Source organism: Callospermophilus lateralis, chromosome 3 (genome assembly GCF_048772815.1).
Source record: "Callospermophilus lateralis isolate mCalLat2 chromosome 3, mCalLat2.hap1, whole genome shotgun sequence".
NCBI classification, from domain to species: domain Eukaryota; kingdom Metazoa; phylum Chordata; class Mammalia; order Rodentia; family Sciuridae; genus Callospermophilus; species Callospermophilus lateralis.
Window position 1 is genome coordinate 108,283,866 of NC_135307.1, and position 12,300 is coordinate 108,296,165.

General features: G+C 36.6%; 1 protein-coding gene across 4 annotated transcripts in view; it reads left to right on the forward strand.

The window, feature by feature from the left end:
- Window positions 1-1,718: 1,718 nt before the first annotated feature.
- Window positions 1,719-12,300, forward strand: part of Trip4 (thyroid hormone receptor interactor 4) — a 56,489-nt gene continuing 45,907 nt past the window's right edge. For 2 of the 4 annotated variants that reach the window (XM_076850934.1, XM_076850936.1), the window contains exons 1-3: window positions 1,719-1,858; window positions 8,465-8,634; window positions 9,248-9,381. In XM_076850934.1, coding sequence (XP_076707049.1) covers window positions 1,758-1,858; window positions 8,465-8,634; window positions 9,248-9,381 — 405 coding nt within the window. In that variant the 5' untranslated portion in view covers window positions 1,719-1,757. The other 2 variants (XM_076850937.2, XM_076850935.1) reach the window with 2 other exon arrangements.

Sequence of the window (12,300 nt, forward strand, 5' to 3'; positions counted from 1 at the left end):
TTTATGTGGTGCTGAGGATCAAACCCAGTGCCTCACATGTGCTAGGGAGGCACACTACTACTAAGTACAACTCCAGCCCTGATATGTTAAGTTCTATTGTGCTTTTTACGAATTTAAGTCATAGTCTGTCTTCCAGAAGTTAATATTTTAGTTATGGGACAGAACAAATATGGAAATGGGTAAATGATTTGAATGTTTTAATTAGTAATAAATGTATCAGATTTTTATAAAGAAAGAAATCACATACCCACAAATCATGCATCCATTATTACTTAATATCAACAATATTTTGCTTTTAAAAAAAAGCTTAAAAATGCTACATTTTCTAAATTAATGACAAGAACAATCTAACCTCAATGTAAGTTAATACACTTTTATGATTTTGATTAGTTATGCTAGTAAAAACATTAGCATTAAGAAAAGGTCAGGGGCTGGGGATGTGGCTCAAGCGGTAGCGCGCTCGCCTGGCATACGCGGGGCGCGGGTTAGATTCTCAGCACCACATAAAAAATAAAGATGTTGTGTCCACGGAAAACTAAAAAATAAATATTAAAAAGATTCTCTCTCTAAAAAAAAAAAAAAAACAAAAGGAAAAAAAGGAAAGGTCAAACTGGGGCTGGGGTTGTGGCTCAGCGGTAGAACGTTTTCCTAGCATGTGCAAGGCACTGGGTTCGAATTTTAGCACCACATATAAATAAATAAAATAAAGATACACCGAGAACTAATTTAAAAAAAAAGTGAAATAACATTCAATGTCTAAATAGGCTAATAGGAATTTTTAAAACTTGGGGTTTTTTTGGGGGGGCGGGGGGCGTAGGGATTCAACCCAGAGTTACTTTAATAGTGACATCCCCAGTCCTTTTTATTTTTTTAAGGCAGGGTCTCACTAAATTGGTTAGAGCCTCTTTAAATTGCTATCCTCCTGCCTCAGCTTCTCGAGTGGCTGGGGTTACACGCATGCACCGCCGCACCCGGCAAGAATGAAAAATTTTAACCTATAGAGATAACAAAAAAAAAAAAAAAAAAAAAAAAAAAAAAAATCCGGGAATCATAAAAAAAAAAATGCTTTCCAAAAAAAGTTTGGCTAACATTTTCCCCAAACCATTGCCCTATCAGAGTGGGGAACTGCAAAGGACCCCCTAAGTCTGGTTATCCTGGGTTGACAATTCATGTGGAATATCTTCTAAGACAAATTTCAATACCTGTTATTAATTTTCCCCTTTGAGCTTAATAAATTGTCTTGGCCCTAATGGAAAAGACCTGGTTCAACAAATTAAATAGAAATTGTAGGAGTGTGAATCTAGTATCAGACTATAGAGGGTATTCATAACAACTACCACTACCAGAACAAAAATTAATATAGTACTAATAGCTTACGTGCGTTGTTTTTAAATGTTTTACGTAAAACCAAAAAGATTTAAAAGCTGTACTCTCAGCTTTCAGCGTATTGTGTTTTGTTTTTTTTCCCCTAAACTGTAGTTTTCATGGGTATTTCTATTGTCTTCTCCGCAGTGTTGCGTATGGCCTTCCTCGATTCTACCTCAAACAATGTCGAAAAGCACGCGCTGTGGGAGCTTGGGTATTCCAGGAAGCATACAAGGAGGCGGGAACAAGCCTGAGGCAGTACAGGTGGGCGGGATCTGCGCTGGGGCGGTGCAAGCTGACGGAACCCGCGTGAGCGAGGTCGGGTTGCAAAGGGAACTAGTCCGGCGCAGGACGTGGGGCTTTTGTTGTCCAGCTGGTTCCGGCTGAGGAAGATGGCGGTAGCTGGGGCGGTGTCCCGGGAGCCGCTGGTGCTCTGGTGCACCCAGCAGTTGCGGAAAACTTTCGGCCTGGATGTCAGCGAGGAGATCGTGCAGTGAGACCAGTTCGGGTCCTAGGCGGGAAGGAGCTCTGGGATGTGCACTAGCAGAGAGAAAAGGAAAGCGGGGAGGAATGAAAAGTTGATGAGAGACAAGAAATATGATAAAAGAGCTGCAATTAGTCTGTAGGGGCCGAATTTTGGTCTCCGCTTTTATAGTTTAGCTTCTGGAAAGGTTGTCAAGCTGTACGATATACGTTTTTTTCTTCTGAAAAACTGTAGTAATTAGCCCTATAAGATTGTCCAAGGATCTAGTTTCCTTATAGACTCTGAGAGAAGCAGCAAGTCAAATTGTCTTTAGAGATTCTTTATTTCGGTTTGCCCGGTCCGAGTTGTGTCAGGTCGGACCTGGAATTTAAACTGGGGTGATGTGGGAGTAGTTCCTGACTCATAAGTCACAGGTTCTATTTTCAGCTATCATTTACCAATTTTGAAATCTTAAACAACTTAATTTCCTTCTCTGTACCTTGGTTTCTTCATCTATAAATGAATAATTAGTAGAGTTTATCTTTCGTGTTTAAAATTCTTTTGAAACAGACATAGCAAACATGATTTAATATGTGCTTCCAATCGATTAATGAACGTATGTTGCTTTATTACTACATACCAGTTGCTGGGGCAACCAAAACGATACAATTGGGTTGTGCTATCTTGATGAGTTTCTGAGGTGGGTAAAGCGGAAGTTGGGAGAGTACTTTGAAGGATCTTCATTAAGATTTGAAACATTCGGAAGGGAAAGTACTAGGAGATTGATCAAGTTATGTGTATGTACGAATATGACATAATGAATCCCACTATTATGTATAATTATAGTGCACGAATAAAAATAAATAAATAAATGAGTGGGAAAAATAAAGAAATAAAAAGTTTGCAACCTCAAAAGATTTACTGGAAAGGATCCCTTTTGCCTGAGAACTAAAGTATAAGTTTTACGTGCTCAGGTGGAGGGGAAAACGTCTGCAAAAATCAGACTTGATCAAGAACCTGAAAGTGTTTCTTAATTTGATTCCTGTTCACTGATGCTGAAACCTAAATTGTGATTCTAGGTTTGTAGGAAGTAAGGCAGTTTCACTTTGGGAGAAAACTGAAACTTGTTGGCAAGGAGAGAGTCAAGACAGCCCATTTTAAAGGATTTTGGTTTTTGAACACTTGAATAGACTACCAAAACCAAAAAACCCCAGACATATCACATGGTTTGGCTTAACTCTTGTGTGAATGCAAAATCAGGTTAAACGGTTTTCAAACATTCATTTTAATTTAGTGGAATGTTATCAAATTGAATAATAAGACTTGACAATATATGTACCAAAAAAGTGGTTTTTATTAACATTATTATGTGTGAATTCAAATTTACTGGGTTCATTATAGTCACTTAGTATCTTAAAAGATTGAGTCTATTTTTGATGAATCAACAACTTAGAATGAATTACAGATGATAAATGCAGACTTCTCAGTCTCAGAATCAAATTTTTGAGTATACACTATCAAGAAAATTCTGATCTCATAGATCCTGGTTTAACAGTTTTTTTTTTGGCAGACTCAAGTTTCCTCAAACTCATCCACACCACTGAAAGTGAAGTGATAAATTTCTATTTCAAAATTGAAATACTAAGGACTGGGGTATAAGCTCAGTGGTAGAGATCTTGCCTAGCATATGCAAGGCCCTGGATTCAATCCCCATAACTGCCCCCCCCAAAAAAAAATGGAAACACTAAGTATGGAACACCTGCTTGCGTTTTTTTATGTTTATTTTTTAGTTGTAGTTGGACACAACACCTTTATTTTATTTATTTTTATGTGGTGCTGAAGATTAAACCCAGGGTCTCGCATGTGCTAGGCGAGTGCTCAACCACTGAGCCACAACCCAAGCCCATCACCTGCTTGCATTTAAAAAAATTTTTTTTTCATAGTTGTAGATGGACGGAATGCCTTTATTTATTTGTATGTGGTGCTAAGAATCAAACCCAGTGCTTTGCACATGCTAGGCAAGTGCTCTGTCACTGAGATACAACCTCAGCCCCCACCTTCTTGCATTTTTTAATTTTATGTGTACACAGACAAGTATTCTAAACTTCCAATAATCACTGAAATTACATATAATGTACTAATATTTGAACCACAAAGTATTCACTAGTTGTTGCACAACAGGCTATTATTCCATTACTAAGACATTAACTGTGTCTTGTCTAGCAATAAATTAAGAATTATCAAGGTGTGGGGCTGAGGTTGTGGCTCAGTGGCAGAGCGCTTGCCTAGCATGTGTGAGGCACTGGGTTCAATTCTCAGCACACATAAAATAAATGAACAAAATAAAGGTCTATCAGCATCTTTTTTAAAAAAAAAGAATTATCAAGGTGTATTACAATAGTGTTCTAGTTTGCATAATTTTACATGAGTAATCTGAATTTTAAAAATAGCACAGAATTATTAAACTCCTAATCAGTCACATGTTTATAAGACATTATGATGAGTTCAGAGTTAGCAAAATAAACTGTCACAATCTCCATGAGTTCACTTTTTTAGTTGACTGTTTTGATAATATTTGGTATGTACCACATTTGGATGAGTGTTCTTTATCATACTTCATTAAACCATTAAAATGACATTTAAAAAATATTTCCAGAACTGTTTTTACTTCCTTGGTGAAAATTTGGAATTCCAGGGTTAAATGATCCTTTAAGATTCCATATAGCTCTGTGCGTCTTTAGTTTTTTGATGGGAGACTGGTAAGCTTTGAGGAGAAGGTAGTTGAAATATGTAAGACCTGAAATGTCATTGTGTCTTTTTTCTTTAATCTGATGATCAATTTTTTTTAGAGAGAGAGAGAGAGAGAGAGAATTTTAATATTTGTATATTTTTTTTTTTAGTTTTCGGCGGTCACAACATCTTTGTATGTGGTGCTGAGGATCGAACCCGGGCCACACGCATGCCAGGCGAGCTCACTACCGCTTGAGCCACATCCCCAGCCCTGATGATCATTTTTTTAAAATATTTTTTTAGTTGTTGATGGACCTTTAATTTATTTATTTGTATGTGGTGCTGAGAATCAAACACAGTGCCTCAGGCAAGTGCACTACTGCTGAGTTACAACCCCAGCCCTAATGATCATTTAAAAAAAATTTTTTTTTTTAGTTGTAGATGGACACAATATCCTTATTTTATTTATTTACTTTTATGTGGTGCTGAGGATCAAACCCAGTGTTTCATAAGTACAAGGCAAGTGCTCAAGGCAAGTGCTCTACCACTGAGCTACAACCCCCCCAGCCCCTGATGATCATATATGTTCTTTTTTTTTTTTTGGTATTGGGGATCAAGCCTAGGGGCGCTTAGCCACAAAGCCACATCTTTAGCCCTTTTTTTAGAGACAGGGTCCTCGCTAAGTTGTTGAGGCTGGCCTTGGATTCATGATCCTCCTGCCTCAGCCTTCCTAGGCACTAGGATTACAGACATGTGCCATTGTGCCTGGACTCTAATATACTCTTAAGGAAACCCAAAGGTATAGGTTTGTTCACCTGTAGCTCATAACTGCAGTTCCACCACGACACTATGAAAAGTATCCTGTCCATATGCTACCAATGATGGGACAATTTTTACATTTAAAGGGTATAACATTATTATAATTTTCTTGTGTCTCACTAATGTGTCTGAATTACAAATATTTTGAGAGTCTTTTTTTTTTTTTTAAGTTGTAGGTGAGCACAATACCTTTATTTTATTTATGTGGTGCTGAGGATCAAACCCAGTGCCTCACTCATGTGTGACAAGCGCTCTATCACTGAGCCACAACCCCAACCCCTATTTTGAGGGTCTTGCATCTAAATTTTTGCTGATGTTGTATGGGGGATTGAACAACCCAGGGGCACTCTACCATTGAGCTATATTCCAGCCCTTTATTTTATTTATTTATTTATTTATTTATTTTGAGACAGGGTCTTACTAAGTTGCTGAGGCTGGCCTCAAACTTGGAATCCTCCTGTCTTGACCTCCTGAGTAGCTGGGATTATAGCCACACACCACCTGGCTTATATTTAAATTTATATTTTTTTATCACTTCTTCTTTTGTTAACAATAAGATATATTTACTGTAGATAACTAATAAAGATCAGAAAAGGATAAAGAAGGAAACAAAATTACCATAATGCCACAATCTAGAGAAAACCATTTTCTGTTAGTGTTTTTTCTTATGCATATTATAACGCAATGTGTTTTTTAAAAATTATTCATTGTTACTGGGGAAAAGAAAATAAATTAAAACTGTATAGGGGCTGGGGTTTCAGCTCAGTGGTAGAGCACCATATAAACAAATAAAATAAAGTTATTGTGTCCACCCACAACTAAAAAAATATTTTTTAAAAAAATGCATTTAACTTTACCACTCAAAGATAATGTTCTAGCCTTTTTCCCATACATAGGTTGGGGTATGTACACCTTTTATGGGAAGTGGGATCATATACTATTTTACTTATTGTTATTATAAGAGTTCTCAGGTTGATAATAAATTTTTTGTTAGTTGGAGATGGGCACAATACCTTTATTTTATTTATTTATTTATTTTTATGTGGTGCTGAGGATCAAGTCCAGTGCCTCACACATGCTAGGCAAGTACTCTACCGCTAAGCTATAAACCCAACCCCTTGATTATAATTTCTTATAAATTTCACTTTTTAAATTTTTTTGGCAGTGCTGTAAATTGAACTCAGGACCTCACACATGCTAAGCAAGCACTCTCTCATCCACTGGGCTACACATCCCAGCCTTTTTAAAAAATTTTATTTTGAGGCAGGGTGTCTCTGTTGTCCAGGCTGGCCTCAAATTTGCAATCCTCTGTCAACCTCCTGAGTAGCTGGGATTACAGGCATGTACCACCCCACCCAGCTCATAAATTTTAGTTTTGTTGTTGGCAATAGATTACCTTTTGTAAAATCCAAAATCTTGAATTCACTTATCCTTTCCCCTATCAACTGGAATTTAGGTAGTTTCCGATTTTTTACTAATTTAAATAATGATGCAAGGGCTGGGGATGTGGCTCAAGCGGTAGCGCGCTCACCTTGGCATGCGTGTGGCCCGGGTTTGATCCTCAGTACCACATACAAATAAAGATGTTGTGTCCGCCGAAAACTAAAACATAAATATTAAAATTCTCTCTCTCTCTTTAAAAAAAAATTCTAAAAAAAAAATAATGATGCAATTAGTTTTTTGTGTAAAATTTTCTGTGTCTCTTATTTTACATATGGTCCTTTGAGTAAAATTATTAGATTATTTTAAAACACTTGAAATATATTGGCTGATTGATTTCTAGGAAAGTTGCATTATTTTATATTCCTAAACAATTAATTTCCTTAAAAAAGATCTGCTTGCCTGTGCAGTAGTGGCACCTGCCTGTAATCCCATCAGCTCTGGAGGCTGAGGCAGGAGGATCACAAGTTCAAAGCCAGCTTCAGCAACTTAGCAAGGCCCTAAAGCAATATAGCAAGCCTCAGTCTCTAAAGAAAATATTAAAAAAGGGTTGGGGATGTGGCTCAATGGTAAAGCACCCCTGGGTTTAATCCCTGGTATTAAAAAAAAAATCTATTTATTCTGATGTGACACTAATCTTGATTTATAAATTTTTAAGAATACTTTTTTAGTTGTAGATGGACACAATATCTTTATTTATTTATTTTTTACGTGGTGCTGAAGATTGAACCCAGTGCCTAAAACGTGCAAGGCAAGCACTCTACCACTGAGCTATAGCCCCAGCCCTTGACTTACAAGTGTTGAATTGGGGCTGGGATGTGGCTCAGTGGCAGAGTGCTTGACTCACACATACTGGGTCCTGGTTTTGATCCTCAGCACCACATAAAAATAAATAAATAAATAAAATAAAGGTATAAAAAATGTTGAATTAATAACTAGTTGGGAAAAAATAATGAGGTTATAGTATATACGTCTATCTTCAGCAAATAATAGAAATTTAGATTTTGCAATGTAGAGATTAAGTAGTGTGTATCATTTCCAGGGAAATGTAGAGGTGTAGCTATAGGAAGTATTCCTATGTTAAGGATAGCCCTGCAATACTTCACAGCACTGATTTGATTCTAAAAATACATCAAAACAGTAAATGGTTAAATACATATGAAGTTTAGATTATTAATTTCTTGAGATCAGGGTCTTTGTCCTAATCATATCCCTAGTATCTTGCATAGTATTAGTTCAAAGTAAAGTTTTTAATAGATTAATGAATAGTAGGGTTTGTTTTTATTTTGAGGTGCTAGGTATTGAACCCAGGGTTTTACTCATACTAGGCAAGCCCTCTACCACTGAGTTACATCTCTAACCCTAATGAATGGTTTTTACTACCTTGACCTCTGTTAAAATTATTGAAAAGCATAGGGGCTGGAGATGTGGCTCAAGCGGTAGCGCGCTCGCCTGGCATGCGTGCGGCCCGGGTTCGATCCTCAGCACCACATACAGACAAAGATGTTGTGTCTGCCAAATACTAAAAAATAAATATTAAAATTCTCTCTCTCTCTCCCTCTTTCTCACTCTTTAAAAAAAAATAATTATTGAAAAGCATAATGTAGGTTATCCTTGTTTCATCAAATTTTATCTTTGCCTCCTGAGGTATGTTTTGTCGATTGAGAGTGCTGAAGAAATACGAGAATATGTGACGGACCTCCTCCAGGGAAATGAAGGCAAAAAAGGTCAATTCATAGAAAATCTTATAACCAAATGGCAAAAGAATGATCAGGAGTTGCTTTCTGATCCTTTGCAGCAATGTTTTAAAAAAGATGGTAAGTTAATGTAATTAGGTATAGGTTGAAATATTGTTCATAAATGAGCAGGTTTAAAAGTCTTAGTATTTTCAGCTACCTATATTTCTTCACAGCTAATTAAAACATAATCATATGTCTCAAAATAAAAAGGGATGGGGATGTGTCTCAATTGTTAAGCACCCCTGGGTTTAATCACCCCTGGTACCAAACAGGAAAAATAAAGAAATGTTGACTGATTATAATTGTATAAATAACATAGGTTTCTGTTTAATTCCCAAAAGGTGAACAACAAAGTAAATGACCTAAGTCATTATCACTTTATAATCATAAATATCACATTTTAAATTGTTAGTCCAGCCAGTAGTATTTGAGTTAATATCATTGACTATAATCTTGAAAATGATGGTTTAGTTAGTTCTGGATTGAAAAAAGGAATTCTGCCTGACTTGATGTCTTGATTCTACTAAGCATCACTTTCTGTTTATTACCTATTCAAGTTAACTAATACATGTGGGGTGAGGCCCTAGGTTCAAATGCCAGTACTGTGATTAAAAAAAAAAAAGAAAAAGTTGTTAACTAATGATTCTTATTATTATCAATCTTTGTGTGATTGTGTGTTTATTCTTTAAAGAAAGTTTTGATATGCATAAATCAGGAGACCAGCTAAAGCGTGGTAGGCGGAAAGGAAGAAACAAACAGGAAGTTCCTGCATTTGCTGAACATGACACAACTGTAGAGGTCAAAACACCTTTTGATTTGGCCAAGGTGAGTACTTATAGAATGAAGCTTTTTCTGCCTCTATGGAGAAGAAGTGACTAATATTTTTTAGAGAGTGAAGTGTAAAAATTGATCTTCAGTGGCAATTTTCAACAAATGAATTTAGATGATAATGATGACATATTGCTTTCTATATGGTAGGTTTTTTGTTTGTTTGGTGGTTCTATGGATTGAACCTAATACATACTATCCAACTGATAGAAAATAATGACGTGCTGCGGGTTTCAACTTCAACATTTTGTGGGTTAATGCTGAAAGAACACACAATGCTTGCTATTATTAAAGGTATTCCTTTCGGTTGGGATTGTGGCTTAGTGGTAGAATGCTCGTGTAGCACGTGCGAGGCCCTGGGTTCTATCCTCAGCCCCACATAAAAATAAATAAATAAAATAAAGGTATAAGGCTGGGGATGTGGCTCAAGTGGTAGCGCACTTGCCTAGCATGCGTGAGTCACTGGGTTCAATTCTCAGCACCACATAAAAATAAAATAAAGATATTGTGTCCACCTAAAACTGAAAAATAAATACTAAAAAAAAATTTATAAAAAAATAAAGTTAAAAAAACCTGAACTTTGTTTTTTTAAAAAAAAGGTGTTCCTTTCTTGAACCAGTCTTCTCTATTAATATCATCTAGCCTTCAAAACTTATTTCCTAGTCTTTCTTGGCTCTCACAATATCTCTTAAGGAAAACAAATGTTTATAATCAGGGAAATTTGATAAGCTAAATTTCCCCCAAAAAATAATAGTTAATTAAACTAAGATTGAAGTACTGAACTCAAAAATTTTGAGTGTGATTACCAAGAAAAAAATGTAGGGCAGGCACAGTGGCACATTCCTATAATCCCAGGGATATAGGACACTAAGACACAGTGGCACATGCCTGTAATGCCAGGGATATAGGAGGCTAAGGCAGAGGATGATTGCACATTTGAGTCTCCCTCTTGGGCAATTTAGTAAGACCTTGTCTTAAAATAAAAAATGAAAAGGATTGGAGACATAGCTCAGTAGTAAAGTGCCCTGAATTCAATCCCCATTACCACAAAAACAAATAAACATAGGTGGGCTTAGAGTGTACCTCATTGATACAGCATTTGCTGAGTACATGCAAATTGGTGAGTTCAATCCCCAGTGCTGGGAGAGGGGATGAGGGAGAATTTAAAAGTGTTTGAAAAATAATAAATATTAAATTAAAGAGAAGTAATAGAAGAATGAAAGTTTTTTGTCAATAGGAATGAAATGAGCAAAGACTATCACAAACAGCCAGGTGTTGTGCCACATACCTATATTCCCAATAATTTGGGAAGCTGAGCAAGAGGCTGAGTCAGGAGGATTGCAAGTTTGAGGCCAGCCTGGGCACCTTAGCAAGACCCTGTCTTAAAATAAAAAATAAGAAGAGTTGGTGATGGGGCTTGGTGGTTGAATGGCACTGGACTCACTCCCCAGTACCACAAAAACAAAGACCTTCAGAAGCAAAAGAAAAGCATAGATGACTAGTATAGAAAGGTGTTTAACTTTACTTATAATTAAGGTGACCAATTTGTCGTCTTTTTTCCTGGTTTGTTTGGGACTTTTTAAGTTTTAGCATTGAAACTCTCATGTCCTGGGACACTCCCTCCCCCAACTCCTAAGCAAACCAGGCTGTCTGATTATTCTACTAATAAATAATTATACATTAAAGCTGAGCACAGTGGCACATGCCTATAATCCCAGTTACTCAGAGACTAAGCAGCAGGATTGAGAGTCCAAGGCTAGCTTAGGTAACTTAACAAGACCCTGTCTTAAAACAAAGAATATGGAAGATGATATGTCATGAGCTTTGTAATGTTTTGAACAACAATTAAAAAAAAAAAACAAAAACAAACAAACAAAAAAACCAAAGAATAAAAAGGGTTGGGGGGAAGAAAAGGACAAAAGAAAAAAAAAAAAAACTAGCTGGGGATATAGCTCAGTGGTAGAGCACCCTGAGTTCAATCCCCAGTACCACCACCACCACCATAACAAACTACTCAGTGATAACGAAGCTGTATTAAATTAGGAACATTCTGAACACTACTGGTAGCAATGTATTTTGATTTAAGCTGTCTGGGGACACTTTGGCAGCTTACATCCAGAACTAGGCACAGTGGAACATGCCTATAAGGGACTCCCAGCAGGCTGAGGTACCTGGAATGTGTTCAGTGATAGAGTGAACCTGGGTTCAATCCTGTACCAAAAATAAAACAAAAACTGTGGAAATGTTCAGATACTTCTAACATATTTACATAACTCAAAAATATAAGCTGGGCGTGGTGGTGCACACCTATAATTCCAGCTATTCAGGAGGCTGAGGCAGTGATACAAGTTTGAGGCCAGTCTCATCCATTTAGTGAGATCCTTTCTCAAAATAAAAAAGGCTGGGGATGTAGCTAACTGGCACAGTGTCCCTGGGTTCAATCCCCAGAACTGTAAAAAACAAAACAACTACAACAAAAGTAATCCATTTCAGATTTTAGATTGTGGAGTGACATACTATGCCTTTTCCTGCTTGCCTCGTTCTCCCCTTCTCTGTACTATTTTTGTTTCTCCCCTTCTCTTTCTAAATAAATATTTATTGTCCATTATGAATGAGAGACCTCATCAAAGCATACTCCTCAATTCCTCAAATACTTTATTTTAATATAAATAGATACTTTAAAGGGAATCAGAATACAACTTTGTTCTTAGAGATTTTAAATCTTCTCACCTCCATCATTTCTGAGATTCAAAAATATAATATTGGTTAATTTTTAAAAATGGCAGCCTGTTAGATTAGATAAAATCTTAAGCATTTCTTTGTCTTAGGTTTTCATTCTTGCCTTCACTGACTTCTATTTGGTATTGTCACTATATCTCATCTTTTTGCTTTGGACATGAGAGCATTTTACCAGCT